Source organism: Maylandia zebra, linkage group LG9 (assembly GCF_041146795.1).
Source record: "Maylandia zebra isolate NMK-2024a linkage group LG9, Mzebra_GT3a, whole genome shotgun sequence".
Taxonomy (NCBI): Eukaryota; Metazoa; Chordata; class Actinopteri; order Cichliformes; family Cichlidae; genus Maylandia; species Maylandia zebra.
Window position 1 is genome coordinate 30,332,131 of NC_135175.1, and position 17,310 is coordinate 30,349,440.

The 17,310-nt window shown below is 40.5% G+C and overlaps 1 protein-coding gene across 3 annotated transcripts in view; it reads left to right on the top strand.

The window, feature by feature from the left end:
• LOC101476810 (cadherin-10) overlaps positions 1–17,310 on the top strand; it is a 75,167-nt gene that overhangs the window by 29,478 nt on the left and 28,379 nt on the right. For all 3 annotated transcript variants that reach the window (XM_076888315.1, XM_004551807.5, XM_076888316.1), the window contains 2 exons: positions 8,312–8,606; positions 10,508–10,627. In XM_076888315.1, the coding sequence (XP_076744430.1) occupies positions 8,312–8,606; positions 10,508–10,627 (415 nt within the window). The remainder of the gene's footprint in view (positions 1–8,311; positions 8,607–10,507; positions 10,628–17,310) is intronic.

Here is a 17,310-nt window from a genome sequence, read left to right on the forward strand (position 1 = left end):
GGGTAGAGTCTTCAGCGTAGTGAACAAACACCCCAGCGTACATGCAAACACACACACATGCACGCACCTGCAAATACTAGCCTCCAGTAATAGGCTAGAACTCACAGAAAAGACAAAAAAGGCTGATGAATACAGACATAATACGCTCCACAGCCCTGTATGACTCAGCGGTTGAGGCATCCTGGGGAAAGGACTTGCGAGTCTTATGGCAGTGGAAAGGTGCAGGGATTTGTGTGTTTTGTTTTTGTGTGTGGGGGGGCTGGGGGTGGTGGTGGTGGTTTTTGGTCTCCGTTCATACTCCCCCCTATTACCAGCTGCTCACCTTGGCACAGAGGCAAGGAGTTTGCAATATGGCGCAGGCCTGGCTGTACTCTAGACATGGCAGCCCCTGCAGGTCTCCAGTGGCGACCTGGAGCATGCATTGGCAGTGTTTATTGATTGGGCGATAAGTTCCCTGTTGTGTTCTGGGAAGTGTGGGCACGAGGGGGGGCGTGAGCTTCGGAGGAAACGGGCGCGATGAGGTCTTGCGGTGATGACACCCGGTAAACATCTGTCTGACAACGTTGCAGCGGCGAAGTGATATCTGAGAGAGATACGCCAACATGTCTAGGGCACCTGCAATTATCTCCATGCTATCACCTGCCTACCAGTGTTTAAAACACCCACTGGTTTTGTCAGATTAATTAATCTTCTCTCATCAACATCACAAGTATTTCGTTGGCCCGGCATTATTCGGCTGAGTGAAAGCAGCCCCACCTGCTCAAGAAAGTTCGACACAAAGGAAACAAAAATGTCAACTTATTAAAAAATTTAACTCAGCCAAGTGATGGTCTCAATGAGGAATCAAAGCCTTTAGAGTCTCATTTTAATGTCATTAAATTTTTTATACTGTAAAAAAGAAATTCAACGTTGCCAAGTACGTTGATGCTAAAACGGATCCCTTCTTCCTCAAGACAAACCAAAAATCTTACAGTTTAGAAATATAAAATGATGGCAAAAGAGCCAAACGGGACAGGCCAAAAAAAAAAAAAAAAAAGAAATATAAAATATGGAATATTGCATCAATTTATTCTTGATTCAGTACAAACACACAGAGATATTTAAGCTTTTAAACAATGTTGTTTACTGAAGTAGAGCAAAGAATAGTTAGACTTTAACAGTAGAGCCGCCAACATATTGAAACCTTTGACACATCTGCAGTCAAAATAGTTCTTGAAGCAGTTAAAATGTAAATGTTCATCTATTCAAGTCAACAGTCTTGACAAAATGACCATTTAACATTTATTATATTACGCTTCTTAATTATACAGTTGCTTCAGGCTTTTTCCTCACAGATTAAAAAGATAAAGCATGTTTTGGATTGCATTTACTGAGAACGCCACAAACAACGGATTAAAGGGCATTTAAATATTTTTTGTAGAAGAATTGTGTTGTTTTTGCATGGCTGTAACAACTGCAACAAGAGTTTATTAATTTTACAGTTCCAGATAGAATAGGTCAAGTAGTGTATCTTTTTAGAATTCAACACTTGACTATAACAACCCTTTTAATTATTGTAGAGGAACAACAGTAAAAAAAATTTGACCGCTTTTGAACCAGCTGGAGCTGCTACCATTGCTAATCCCAACCTGAGGTTTCCAGTTTAGTTCAGTTTTATTTGTTTGGCAACAGTCACAACAGTTGTATCAAGGTAACCTTAAAGCATTAAAGAGAAAACCCCCATTAATCAGATGAGCCTCTGTAGGCAGGAACTTGGTGAGAGTGGGGAGGAAGAACTCCCTGTTAATAGGAAGTGACCCACAGAGGAACCGGACTCAGGGACAAACAGAAGAAAACGCAAACTAGTGGTGATAAAAGGTAAACAAAGGCATGGGAGTGCATCACAGGAAGTCCCCCAGCAGCCTGGTCCTATGACTAAAGTTTGGTTCATGGTCACCTGATCCAGCCCTGACTGTAAGCTTCATGAAAAGGAACGTTTGAAGAATAATCTTTAATAGCCTGCAGTCTAAGAGCGAAGTCCTGCATTTGGGATAATATGGAGCAGTGAGGTCTTTCAGACGTGGGCACTGATCATTTGGAACTTTTTAAGGATCTGAATTGTGAGTATAGCTGAGAACCAATGAATAGAAGCTAATATAGGAGCAATGCAGTCTCTCTTTTCAGTCTCTTTCTTTGCTTTCTTTGCCTCGCCTAACAACAGAACTCTTTCTTTAGCTGGTTAGGGTTTCCTACTTAAATTTTTCCACCATTCCACCCACCTGAGGAAAGTTACCAATACTACTGCTTTGTGTTGGTTTGCATTGTAGATTTCGTACCTGGAGGCAGAGAGAATTGGATGGTGAAAGCAGGGTTTATAGGCAGCCAATCCAAATGTAGATGGTATCAACATTCATTCATTTAATTTCGTTTTTTTTCCTATTTAAACATAACTTAAATTATTTTTATTTTTTTGCAAAGAGGTTGCATTATTCTTTCTGCTCAAGCAACACTTAATTAAAGACAAAAGCAACACTTCTTAGTAATGTCATGCAGTGCAAACGTATCTAAATTTGAACCTACTGTGATACCAAGAGCAAAAATTATCATTTAAAAAAAGCACTAAACGTGTATTTATGACTGTTTAGTAGCTGAAGTGATACAAAAAAGTTAAACTGTTGACAACTGCCTGTAATTAGAATAAAACATGCTGAAAATTATGCACAAAACAAGAGATGTCAGATGTCCACAAGTGAGGATTGTAAGTTAAGTGACATTTCACCTTCATGTCGCAGCCGCTCTCACTGCATATCTCAAGTTTACACATCAACAGACATTTGATAGGCTATTTTTGTACACAGTCTGAGGCTACCATCTGGCTACATAGAAGGCAGCCAGTTCTCGACAGGCCAGGACACAAGGCCTTAAAGGCTAACTGGCTAATTGCCCTAAGCAGCCTGTTTCCAGTGCCATCTTTCTGGCCTAACTCGAGTGAAGCACAAATGGCGACCAGATCGAGTCAGCGCTAACATTTGCTGCTCTTGAAGCTGATTAATTTCACAAACAAAGACAGCTCGCTTATAAGTTATCACGCACAGATGTCTGATGAGTGCCACTTCACCTCTCAGCCCACTTCAAACTGCAAGATGAAGCATTTAGGAACAGAAATATGTTTGTTTTTCATTGTTGGGGGAAAATTACAAGCTTTTAGAAATATTATCGTGTCACTTAACAAAGTGGGATAATTGAATGAAGGGTTTTTGATATATATAGGCCATTATTGATGATATAAGGCTTGAAGCAAAGGCTTTATAGTTTGTTTCACAGACAATTCACAAGGAATTCTTCCTCACGAGTCATTTTTCTCTGTGATTGAGTCCTTGAACTCCAATTTTGTTGAAAAGTGAGAACATTTCAGCCTGTTTCCCATGCAAATCGACTCATTTCAAGTATTCTCTGAAATCAAGTTTCATTTTTTTTCTTGATGAGAGTGTGACTACTCTCCACATTCCTTCCATATTCTTTTATCCCTCCAGACACAGACACTAATTTTAGAAACATTATTACAAACTGTTTTGACACAGTTAAATGTGTTAAAGAAGGATTTCAACCAAATCCTAGCCAGTTAATGAGATTTTAATCTCATTTGCAAAGTTCTGTAACTGCATAATGTTTAACATTTAAGTAAATGTATAATCCTGTTAAATAAGTGAGAGTACAAAACTGACCAATGCATTCATCGGAGTATGAATGTGTGTGAATGTCAGTTGTGCTTGTGCGAATGGGTGTGAATGGGTGAATGCACAAGTTGTGTAAAGCGCTTTGAGTGCTCAGAAGAGTGGAAAAGCGCTATATAAGAACTAGTCCATTTACCATTTACCAAAAGAATCATAACTGTTAGTTTTACATTTCTGATCATTTACTTACTTTCAATTCAAATCTGTATGACGAATAACATGCTTAATTAGCTGGTTAGCGCAACGTTAAAGTAATATTTCTAAAGGTTGCAAAATCTACACCTCAGTAACTTGACCAAGGGTCTCAAACTTGCGGCCGGGGGACCACTTGTGGCCCACGTCACCCTTATATGCGGACCATATATTGATGTGAAGACATATAAAGCAGTTTGGCCATTGAAGTTACTTTTCTTGTTAGGGAGGATTTGTTTGTTGTTGAGTGCAATGTTAAAATAAGTTCTTTAAAAAGCAAAAAATGATTTAATATGAAGGCAGTATGAGCAGAGAGTACAAACATGCTGCTAGTTCAGTGTGAGACTCAAAAACTAATGTGTACTTTTTTTATTTGTTAAATATGAATAAAATTATAGCAGAAGTGCTGCCACAATCTGGTTATTTGGTTCAGTGAAAGGCTTCAGTTTGTTAAGAGTGAGAAAAAAAATGTTGGTTCACGTTTGCAGTTTTGTCTTGTTATAAAATATTTGAAATTTTTAAAAGCAACTTCTTGCTGTGCTAAGCTAACCAGCTATCCTGATAGTGTACTCATAATGGCTAAAAGTTTAAATTTGGAAAAGGTTGCTATCTAGTCCACCAACAATGTTTTAGCCAGTAAGAGAAAAAACCCAAAACATAACATTTGGAATAATTAATCAAGTAATTAAGTAAAATAAATGAAAAATATACAGCAAAGTTTTTAGTTTTAGTTTAGTTTAAGTTGTTCTGCCAGTTTTGTCATCACAATCAGGAGACTATATGAAAAGTCCTCCTGGCATCTGTGTGTTTAGTGACAGTGTGATGTGTAAATGATACTGCGTCAGATAATTTTATAGTTGTACATTTTAATGAAGCTAATGAAACCTACAATCAGATCAGTTTTCACAGGCATGAAAGCATTTAAATCAAATTAAAGCAAAACTGAGGCTAAATTGAAACCCAGGCAAATCTTCCATAAATCAATTAAAAATATAAAACTATAGTAACTCTAGTAGGATGAGGACAATGTCACACAAGGCAATGCTAGCTACCTAGCTAAAAGTGATAGATTGTACCAGGCACATAGACAGTATAAAACATGGACTTAATGGAGAAAACCTTCAATTTCAGAATAAAAGTCTTATACTATTGCAACCAACACGTTTGAAAATTATACAAACTGCAGGTAACTATATCAACCTGCTAGGGACCAAATCAATGTCAAAGAGATTTTCAGTGCAACTCCGTACTGCTTTGCAACCAATTTCACCTCGTGATAGCCAGCAACCACTCGTCAACTGGCCGTGGAATATAAATTGTTCCCTACCAACTGATAGTTGCCAGGAAGTTCTGCTGGAGGTTTCTTCCTGTTAAAAGGGAGTTTTTCCTTCCCACTGTCGCCAAAGTGCTTGCTCATAGGGGGTCATATGATTGTTGGGTTTTTCTCTGTATGTATCATTGTAGGGTCTACCTTAAAATATAAAGCACCTTGAGGCGACTGTTGTCGTGATTCAATTTTATAAATAAATTTGAATTGAATTGAAGTCTTTGACCAGTACTAGAACTGTGTAACTGAGGTCTAACTTTACTTACTAGAGAGTGGCTGTCCAGTTTAGCTCTGATGTGTATTTTTTACAGTTTGTAAAAGAAAAAAATGTATTTTTTTTTCTTCAGTTCTTCCGTGTAATTTAAAAGTCAGTATTTGCAGTAGTACTTCACCCAAACCATCCAACCCTGCCACACAGTTTAAATGGTGTACACAGCGGGGTCGTATGCTAACAGAAATGAGACAGTGTGATGTGACTGTAGCATTAGTCTTCTAACCATTCCCTAAATGTTGAACTCTGCCTTTAGGAAAGCAATGGCTCTGTTGAAGTTTTTTTTTTTGCAGAGCTTTTTTTTTTCTGTTTTTAAAAGACCAGAAGTCCAAGTGTTAATGGATATAGCATCATGCTCCCTGCCTTTTTTTACGATTTGGTGCCATAGGAGGGCATAGGAGAAAAGGCAAGCTATTGATGTGCCAGGGCTTCTTGGTGACCAAACTGAATGCACATGTGGCTTTCTTTTCTCCCCCTGTGACAGTTTAATTGTATTTTCGATATAAATTGATCAAAGGGCTTTTGTGAATGCACGTTGGGCTGCCACATTGATTTCCAAGAGAGTCTTTTTTTTCTTCTTACCACCCCCCTCCTTAATTTGAGTAGAAGGGCAGCAGTAAATTTTCCTCACCGGCAAGGTGGGCAACTAGGAGGGGTCGCTGCAGCAAGTGCTGGAGTTCGATACTCCGAGCTTCCTTGTAATATCCTTCAGTGTAGCAAGGAGGAAGTCTTCAAAACCACGAGAGCTCTCTGTTTCCATAGAAATGACAGTCGACACAGCATATGTCACACTGTCTATCTCACATCTCAGCCGAAAGAGAGGACTCAACAGTTATTAACTGAATTGTCGTGCCGGCAGAGATAGGCAGCTTGATAGACAATCATAGAGAAGGACATTGCAGCTATAACAGCGGGGGAAAGATAATAATGTTGAAGTGGATTGTTTTCAGCCAACTGAGTCTCTGTTTGGGAGCACGTACTGTAAAGCAGAACAGAAAACAAATACAATTCTGCAGAATATTCTCCTGGCTTGGTTAGGCAGAGCGAAAAAAAACCCAACCCCGAAACAAAACAGGAAAGTTGTTTTGACCAGAATTCAAAGTGGGTGAATGAAACAGTGCTCCACTCGAGATCCTAATCCGAGGATAGTCAAAATTTTGCAACACACTTGACTGGCTTGGTTAGACAGACAGAGAAAGGAATGAAAACAGTCTTTTTTTTTTTTACCAGCATTCAAGCAGTCGAACAAAACAGTGTTAAAGATGCTAATCCACAAAGCTGTTCATCTCACATGTGCCAGCTTTGCCCTGATAAAACAGCATGAATTAGTAAAGCTTCCGAGCACCTGCGATGAAAAGCTTTTTAATATATGATGAGAAGGGAGACTTTGCAATGTGGTCCCACGTGACCCAGCTGCGACGCACAATATCCCCCCCTCAGTCTGTCCACCGGCTGAGCCAAGAACCTTTATAGACACAACAGAAACTACCGGCGCAAAAGGGAGAAAAAAATAAGCATTCAAGCCGGCAAAATCAAACGTGCCGGCTCACTTGAGTTAATGAGGTGTCAATAACGGACCTCGGAATTACATCCCGGCATCCACTTACGCGGGTAAACATTCGGATGGCGTTTGCCTCGGTTTATGCTTGACATGTTTGCCCGTGTCTGCAAACATGTGCTCTCCTTTTTTGCCCTCTACCTCCCCCGCCACCCCACCCTGCAATTATTACTGTGTCCTTGGTTATTAAAAAAGGGGAAAGGGAAGTAGGATGGGAAGTAGTGGGAGGGGAGAAAAGACTGGACAAGCTTTTGATGAGTTCTAGGAGATAAATATGTTGTGTGTGTGTGTGTGTGGTTGGGGTGGGGGAGATTTGGCTGTGGAATTAAAATGTCAGAGCATGCTAAGCTGCTGTTCATGCAGAAAAAAATTAAACATTAGATAGGGAGGAACAGAGCAAATAATAATAACGAGGAGCTCCACACACAAGTGGGCTCTCGTGGTCTTCTGGCATGTTGGTCCTGCTGCTGATCCATCAGGGACTGGCAGGCTGCGGGGCGTGTGCTCACTCATGCTGGTAACCCCACAGACGTGTGTGTGTGTGTGTGTCCCCTCCCTCACCCACCCTTTCAGCGAAAAGTAAAAAAGTAACAGTAGCAGTGAATGCGACATTTTACACGCTCCGGCTGCTGGCTTTCTTCTTGGCAGGACGCGAGCTTCACAGAGGCGAGGTGAATGTGTATCGTCACAACACGATGACAGTTTACCAGAGATGATATGAATCTGTTAAATAACACCAAACACACTTATCAAAAGCTGTCAGCGTTTATTTGCCAGGGCCCAGATTGGTCAGATCACCGATGTGCGCGCAGTCGATCAGAAATGCCACGATTCGGCTTTGAAATGTGATTTTTGCTGACATCTTTGCTGCAAAGCGCTCATCGCCGGGATGTGTTTTTGCAGCCGTCAATCAAGCGGTGCAGCTTGGACTGCAGCAGATGAAGATTTTTGTTCACTGTCACCATTTCTGCTCAGGCTAACAAGGAGATCTTTTTTTTCTTTTTTTTAATGTGGAAAAGGGTAGCTGACACTTGCTGTTCATAAGAGGAAATTAAGCAAATGTGAAAGCTTTCATAAAGTCGAGTTTGAATCTCTGTTGTGCTATAACAATTAGCAGTAGAAAGCAGCAAAATGGAAATTCATTAAAGTGAAAATGCCACAAACTGTTGCCTGAAATGGGTGTTTTGTGTTGTAGCAGGGGATCCAAATCATATTTTCTCCTTTTTTTCCCCCTCTTTCTTTCCACACAGCTTCACTCGGATTCTGACAGAGGAGATGGCAGCGTGAAGTATGTCCTGACAGGGGAAGGAGCCGGGACCCTCTTCAAGATAGATGAAAAGTCAGGGGACATCCATGCCACCAAGAGGCTGGACAGGGAGGAGAAGGCCTTCTACATCCTCCACGCCAAAGCTGTCAACCGCTTCACCAACGAAGCGCTCGAGGGCGAGTCCGAGTTCATCATCAAGATCCACGACATCAATGACAACGAGCCGCGCTTCACCAAGGACCCCTACATGGCCAGAGTCCCTGAAATGTCTGACATTGGTACGTTCCAGCCGTAAATATTAGACTCTTAAAAAGAGCTATTTATCAGACAATTAAATGTTTACACAAATGAAGGTTTGCGCCTGTGCGCGCAAGAGGAGCCGAATTAAAAGGATTATGATTCAAACAGGATAGAGATGTTATAAAATGCCAGCCTTACCGGATCAATGGGACTTTATCAATCATAATAATGATGCCGACGCAACAAAGAAGGCCCAACTAATTAAACGAGAAAGACTAGGAGCTGTTTTATGACCGGAGAATAAACAAGGTAAAAGCGTCTCGACAGCGCCGGTGCAGATAATCTTTTAAATACAGTATTGTATCTTGTTAAAACGACATTTAATTTAATTACCGACATTGTCAGCTGTGTCATCACAGTGAATAATTGTGGATTCTGCACTGCCACTTCCTTAGACGCCGCACGGCACCATTCGCTGCTTTTGCGCCGTCCTTTCTGCTTGTTATTCAAACAGCAAATGAAATAATTCACGGTGCACTTTGGCTCCAGCCTAAAAGCACACAGCAGCCTCATGAATATAGATAAACAATAGGGAAAAAAAGTCATCAATACTTGCACGCAAACATGGGGTGAACTATATGTTGTGCTTCTGCTGCTGCCGTGCTTCTGGGACTGAGGGACGTTGGTCTTGCAGCCCAGACATGTGACAGAGTTGTCACTTGGTTCAGCAACCCCAAGAGAGAGGCCGGCACTTATCTAAGGGCAGCACGGGTGCCCATGGCAACAACCGAGGTGTGATGTCACTGCTTGGCAGAGCATGTGTTCACGAGTGACTGCCTTGAGACACTGCCCCTTTAAATGTGACACTTTGAGTTTTATTATAGTCTCACGGCTCTGACATCCTTCGCTTGGACTCTCAAGATTTTGACGCGCTCCTCCCTTTGACAAGTGAATGATTGCAGTTGGGGGTAATTTACTCCCCCTGCACAAAAAACCGTGATTATTCCTGAGTTGTTTGTCAGAAAATTCTTGTCTCGAAAGCTTAAAGTTGCCGATGAGATGGCTGATGTGGATCAGTGATATTTTCTAAAAGCCGCCATGTCAGAAAAGCCTCTTTGAGTCTAATTCCCTAGTTAAAGGTATTAGCGATCAAGGTTCGGTGAACTTGCTCAAGAATCCTCCCGAACTGTCACTTACAGCAAATCAGACAGCCGTGGTCTTTCTCTGTCTGTTTTTTATTTTTATTTCTACAACATCCTTGATCCATACAAATCACATGGGTTTTAAAGGAGGGAAACTCTGGTCTCACCCCACACTGATCTCTGCTGACATCAAATTACAGAAGTTTCATGAGGTCGTTATCCCATTGTATTGCACAATTCTATATTTATACCACTTTGCCATTAAATATTTCTACTCAATTAATTTTCTTCTGCATTTAATGAGGCAACACTTGGCCCCGCAAGGCGCCATTTGGGAGGTAGCACTTGGCTAACCGTTTCCCTTTGTTCTACTGAAATAGGGCCTCAGCCTTTCTGGAAGAGAAAATGGATCACAGTCGTTCGCCTGCTATCAGATATTTGGCTTCTCAGACACTCCAGATCTGTGGATACGCTAATAGGCTTCTCGGGGCTTGCAGAGAGCCAGTATAGGTGCTGCTGGCATGCTTAGAGAGATATACTTAGAAAAATACATTAGGAGTTATTGATTACCTGCAAAAATCAATCATGTATAAGGGTATAAGTGGCCGAGGAATAAAGATTGGTTTGGGTAACGCAAAGGGACAGAAATGATCCGTCACATTCTGCATGGGCGTGATTAGAAGAGGATCCGACACCTCATCAGAAGGTGCATCAGCTTAACCAATTATCCAGCAGGCAATTTTCAGCAGTATTGAAGAGTTGATCTAAATCATTGTCATGAATCTTCCTACCCGCAGGCACCTCAGTAATTCAGGTGACAGCCACAGACGCCGATGACGCCACGTACGGGAACAGCGCCAAAGTGGTCTACAGCATCCTGGAGGGCCAGCCGTACTTCTCCGTGGATCCGGAAACAGGTCAGTGTTTAGTAAAATGCAAAAAAAAAGAAACCTCACCTGAAAATAATCCCAATTCCTCCAGTAGATAGATAAAGACGTCTTTGTATCTCTATCTCTTTTAGACAAAGACATTATTACACGCAGTTCACAGCAGACAACTCAGTGTCAGTCAGTCAGGTTGTCAAGCAATCAGTCTAAATATTTTTATCCATTTTTTCCCACCTACTTATTTTGTAATATTCAGTGACCAGTAGGGGGCGACTCTTAACCCTTTAAAGCCGGTCAGAGCGTAATATAATATTCCAGAAACACGCTTTGCCGATCCGATCAGCTGTTTGTAACACTTCCTATGTCCAGCATCGCGAACTATCGCATGCCCGCCACGACCTGCGCGAAACCGGAAGTGACGTCATTTTGCGGAAATGTAGTTTTTTGCCTTCAGGGCCTTATGAGCCTATACTGGTGTTTTTAAAAGTTATGTTTGACTTTATGACTTTCTGTATTGTTTCTGGGATGTTTAGAGCTCATATTGCACTGCTGGAAATAGTTTATTTTGATGCACATGCTGTTTTTTGCAAATTTTCATCATAATATTTATTTTCGTTTTTCCTGCAGTGTAGAAAAATTGGTGTATTTCAAAAATAAAACTATAAAGACACTCAAAATAAATTTCCTGTGAGGGGAAACTATTTTGTGCAACTTTTTTGTATTTGCAGTTTTGAGGGATAAGCCTCTTAAATTTCTCTAACTAGAAATATATGTTAAAAAAACAAAAACGATTTTAAATTTTTTTGTAGTTTATTGCACTTTTTTGAAATGTATGTAATTACTATGCACTTAATGCATACATATTATTAAAATGTGGGCTATAATGGTTGTATTGATGTATATCAACTTGAAATGCTCCCAAAAATGGCACTACAACATGTAAAAATATAATATAAGCTCTGGCAGACTTGGTTCTATGGTAGGTCTTAAAGGGTTAAGGATTCAGAGCATCATTCCCACATCATCTCGGTACAGACGCCTGAACACAAATGTTTGATGGATCTTAGTTGACATGTTATCGGAGAGCCCCGTAAATTCACCATCACAAAACTTTGCTAAAAGCCGTTTTTTGTTTTTTTTTAAGTAGGCGAAGCTTTTCCTTATTATGTCCTTCATAAACTTAAATATGTAAAATGTTAGGGGGGGAAAGTGTGGTGATACCCACTGCTGCCTCTCTTTGTGACATGTTATGCCCACAAATAGAGCACCACGCTGCACATATGTTTTCAAACAGCTAACATTTCAATGGCAAAAGGTTTAAGGGGCTAAAACTAACTAAATGTTTACTATATCTGTTTTATATACAGCTTTTGGACAGAATGAGTCTTTCCTATGCATTCCAACTGTTTTTTGTTTTTTTTAGATTTATTTTAGACCTCTTTTTAGCCTTTATTTTTCACAGGGCTGTAGAGTAGACAGGAAAGCAGGATGTGGTCCGGATCAGACTCTAACCCAGCCACCCCCCCCCCGCACTAGCCTTTCGGCATGTGGGTCACCTGCTCAATCTAGTAAGCTCTACTGGTGCCACAGCCAGTTATTTTTATCCCAGCTGATGTCAGATAGTTGGTAAATCGACTAGCAACACCACTGTGCTTGTTCATTGCATGTTGGATCCTATTTAAACACACTCCTCTAACCACGTCATGGAATCAAAAAGTGGTCAAATTGTAGCAATCTCCTTCTTCCCCTGACTCTGGTTCTTGGTGCTGAGTTCTTTTAAATAACTTTGGAAATAAGTTTTTAATTAGGTTTATGTCATATAACCTTTTTAAAATGTTACTGCCTTGTCACAGGTGACCTAGAAAGCTGACCATGGCGACCCTGAAATTTTAGACTGATGGATCAAAGTTAGGTAGCTACCAAAAATTAGCTAATTAACTCTCACCTTTGCTTTGACAGGGAAGAATTTCTTGTCCTTCATCTCTGAAAATCTAGCCTTTTTATACTTTTACCTGAAATATAAGATTCAACACTGACACTTTCTCACACACAGCAGGGACTGAATTCAAGGATTTTTAGCAAATGTGTGGAGTGTTGAGATTTGGGATGTTGCATTATCCTGCGGCAGCTGCAACGGCAGGGGTGCAATATTGATTTTAATGCTTGTTGTTATACCAATTTAATTCAGTTAAATTCATTTCAGGTTTATTTATATTCACAACAACAGTAATTTGAACATGTTTTATACTGTAAAGTATGTAACTTTAAAAGTTAGATAATATATGATGATAATATATTATATTATCATCATATATTATGATATCCACTGCCACAGTGTCATCATTCATTTATTTGATTGTGATCACTGTGTAGTGAAAATCTGATGTTGACAGCCATGTGTTGATGGCAGTCTGGTTTAGATATAGTTTGGCGCTAAAAAAACAAAAAGCAAACAATTAAACAGATTTGTGGCTGTGAAAATTGTCCCACTGAGGGTTTCGTGTTCTGACCCTGCAGACTGTCTGTGAAAGACAGACATGTAACCAGACTGATGTCACTTTTTGTATTGACAAGATCTTGGGATGCCATGTTGTTTTTTTGTAATCAAAGGGTTTTTTCTAACCTTGTTCAAAAAGGACTTCTTCCTGTTCGTTCCTTTCACAATAGAAGTCTTTGACATACATAAAAATTATATTCATTGCATAAAGTAACTATTTAAAAATCATAATAATTCTTTTCTTTTTTTCTAACAAGTTTCATAAACATATAGATTCCAGTGTGTATGTACACTTTGCTAGTTCCAAGTTTGCCTTCTACTCCAAATCTTTGTGGCACAGACTCAACAAGTTGCTGGAAACATTCCTCGGAGATTTTGAGCCATATTGACGCGACAGCATCACACAGTTGCTGCAGATTTGTTGAAGCTCCCATTGTATTGAGAGCCGGTTACTGTGGAGGTTGTTTGAGTACAACCTCCACAGTATCATGTTCGAGAAACCAGTTTGAGATGAGCTTTGTGACATGGCGTGCACCACAAACCAAGACTCATCTGACCAGGCAGCATTTTTCTGATCTCCCATTGTCCAGCTTTGGTGAACCCGTGGGAACTGTAGCCTCAATTTCCTGTTTGTAAGTGAAGGGAGTGGCACACCGGTGTGGTCTTCTGCTGCTGTAGCCCATCTGCTTCACGGTTCAGTGCGCTATGGATTCTGGTTATTTGAGCTACTTCCTGTCAGCCCAAAGCAGTCTGGTCACTCTCCTTTGACCTCCAGCAAATCTTCGCGCCCCCCCAGCCACTCACTGGATATTTTTTTCTTTTTCAGACCATTCCCTGTAAATCCACAGGATGGTTGTGTGGGAAAATACCAGTAGATCTTAAATTAAAATTTGGCTTTAATTCAAGTTTTCCTTTATAAATTTACACGTTAATAAAAAAAAACACACAAAGAGAGAAGAGAGTGTAACTTTAATAAAAGAAATCAACTTTAAAAGTTAGATGAAAGGAAAGCTTTTCATAGAAATAAGCAAAAAGTATAGTGTAGTCTTTTTTTTTTTATTTTAAACAAAAATTTTATAGAGTTTGAAGGAGAAATCTGTCACACAAAAAGCAAATTTCTCCTCAGTGAGAGCAGCTTTAGTAGAGCGGCATGCACAGCAGCCCCGAAGGACGCTGCTTTTTGACTGATGTGCACAGCTCCTCGCTCTTTCTTGAGCAGGAAGCCTCTCATCCTGCTGCTCTAACAATGCTGCAGCCACTGCACTCTCCACCTACGTGTGTAACCCACGGCTCAGCGCAACAAGTTCACACCTTCCTTTCTGGGGGTGGCCATTGTGGGAAAGATAACGAATGGCTAACGAAACAGAAACGGCGCAGGCATGCTGAGGGAACGCTGCTTCAGCGGGAAGGTGAATTAAAAACAATTTATCAGAGGATAAATCCTGAAATAAATGCAGTGATTTTCCCTTTAACCAGCAGCCTTCTCCTCGCAGGCTGATGTGTGGCGAGGGATTTGTAGACAGAGAGAATGGCAAATAACCAACCCCTAAAATGTAACCGCTTGCTACTTTTAATCATTAATGTGCGCTTTGGAACTCATCCCGCTCGTGTCCTTTTTTCCCCGCTTAAACAAAAGGAGAATGACAAAAAAAAGCCATTTGCAGATTAGCAGAGGGATTAACAGTAATATGGTTTATCCCACATGTGGTATGTAAGCTGACATCCCCTCTTACACAAAGACATGCCTGGACATCACATTATAAGCAGGATTTGTTTCTCCTCTCCTCCTCTTCTGTGTGCATTGTAGTCATTAAACAATAACAAAGGTAGCCAGAGGTGCAGAGCGAGCGAGATGCTGCTTTTCTAAAGATGCTATACCTTTGCTTGCTTCCCCGCAACACCGTCAAAACGATCGCTGTTTCCTTGCGTCTGAGATAAATTGTACATTGTTAGAAGTTGGGGAGGGGGGGAGTTATTGTATGGGAGGAACAAAAGGAGCAAGTTGGAGGGCCTTCTGAACAGCGTAGGCCACTCTGATCTGAGCGTGAGCGATGCGCCACATCAGCTGCTCCTTCTTCCTTATTGTTTGATATGCGGTGAATCATCAGTTCTGCCGAAAAGTGCTGAAGTTTGTCAGAACAGTTTATTTAGGGTGAAATTTATTTTTTCATCTTCATTCTCCCGTTCCGCTATGTCTGTCTGCGTCTCCCCTCGCCGCCTCCCCCCTCCACCTGCTCCTCTTTTATGATGCTTCAAATTCAAACGTGTAATAGCAGACAGGATTTAAGGCCGACTCTGATGGGAGATGGAGCACACCTTTTGAATATGCTGCCAATTACCGCTTCACTCGCTCTCTGTCCTGACTCCAAACTAGAGATCTGAGGTGTCAGAGCCGAGAAGTAAGCAACTGCACGGCACTTGAAAGGCTGAACATTAACAGAGTGTTAATTCAGAAAAAAGAGCAGATAAATGGTGCCGAATGCATTTGGAGGCAAATGCTACACTTAGGAAATTAAAGGAATACGCCGTGGTTTTGGTATGTTGGCTCTTTGGTCCACTTACCAGTTAAATCATGAGAACACAGACACTAAAATGTGCTCCTGGGTGGCCGCTGAGCTCCATGCTGCTGAGCAAGAGCACTGACCTTTGAGTAATAAAATGTTCTTAGTGGTTTAATTATCTGGCCTGTAGATGCATGAATCTAAGAGATGAAATATCATTAATTCAATACAGCTGATTCAGGCTGTTATTTTTAGATATGTTTCAGGTGAGAACTGTACTTTATTTAAAGATATATATTTATAGATATACCCAATTCACCCGTGGACGCATTATTTTCTGTCATGTGAGAGCAAATGTACTCCTTAGAAAGTATTTATTACTCATGTTCATACTGTATCTATTACTCATGTTGTACATTTACCACATTAAATCACACTGAGTTATTTGAAAGGCCAAAGGCAGTCAGAAAAAATTAGTTTTTAAGTCTGTTCATCCGGCTTTTTGGCAGCGTGTGTCTCAAGTGGCCACTTGAGACTGGCTGCAAAAGTGAGCCATTCTCCATGGACTTTCATGTTAAAATTCCCAACTCTAAAAGCATCTTTGTAGAAGCCTGATTTTGGCTTCTGTAGGAAAGGTGCACCTTCATAACAGCTGTACAGGGGGGATTTCATTTATAAGTCACTGGCTGGAACTTTATTGAAGCATAATGTTTGCATATTTCGAGTTGTGGGTGCTAGCTACAGATCTAACTAGCATCCATGCATGTAAGCGTGCATGTAGCATGTAAGCTAGCATCCATGATTTCAAGTCATAGAACAAGTGTCTTGGGAGTTTATGCTTTCGGTGCATTTTTTACCCAACTGTCTTCACTTCTTGTTCTTTTCTTCTTTTGGCAGCTAATTATCATTCACAGTTGATTCCAAAAAAAACAACGTCATAGCTGCTAAAATGCTAACACTTAGGCACTGAGGCATTGCCATGTGTTCATTAGTTTATAAATGCTGCACTGCTATGTTGTTGCCAGAAGTGACCACATCTGAGTTCCAAGTTATCAGCCCACAGTAGCAAGCTTGTTTAACAAGGTGCATTCATAGACTTTATGGGTTCATTGCACAGACAGAGATATCTTGTCATTTGTGATAGTAGCATACAGCTAAAATACTACAATTTTACTCATTTACAGACTTCTTGCCATGTGATTTTGCAGATAATTACTTCAATAGGCACCTACACCTCAATTAAAATGAAGAGGTCCAGTTCTGAGACTTGACGGAGAGCTCAAAGCCACGTGAAACATTCCTAACTTAAAGCAGTAATTAAATGGAAATGGGAGAAATATTAAAGAAAATCTAACAGTGCACCTGTCACAAAGGGAGGTATTATCTGTTGGGATATAAAAAGGATTTTGTAGCAGGGTAGACATGATCATTTCTGCTGTAAAGTTAGGCATTTTAACATGGGAGTCTATGGGGATTGACTCACTTTAGAAAGCATCCTCAAGTGGCCACTAGAGGAACTGCAGTTTCTGGCAATTTAGCATTCTATAATGATATTTTGCTTAGCGTAGAAAAAAACGAATTTTGCAATCACAACTAAGTAGCTGCAGCTGCTGGTGTGGGGCTATTTAATGTAGCTATTGTTCAGTTTTGTGACTGATTAATCAATTTACTAACTGCTTATTATTTTTGCTTCAGTGTTCATATTCTACACTTTA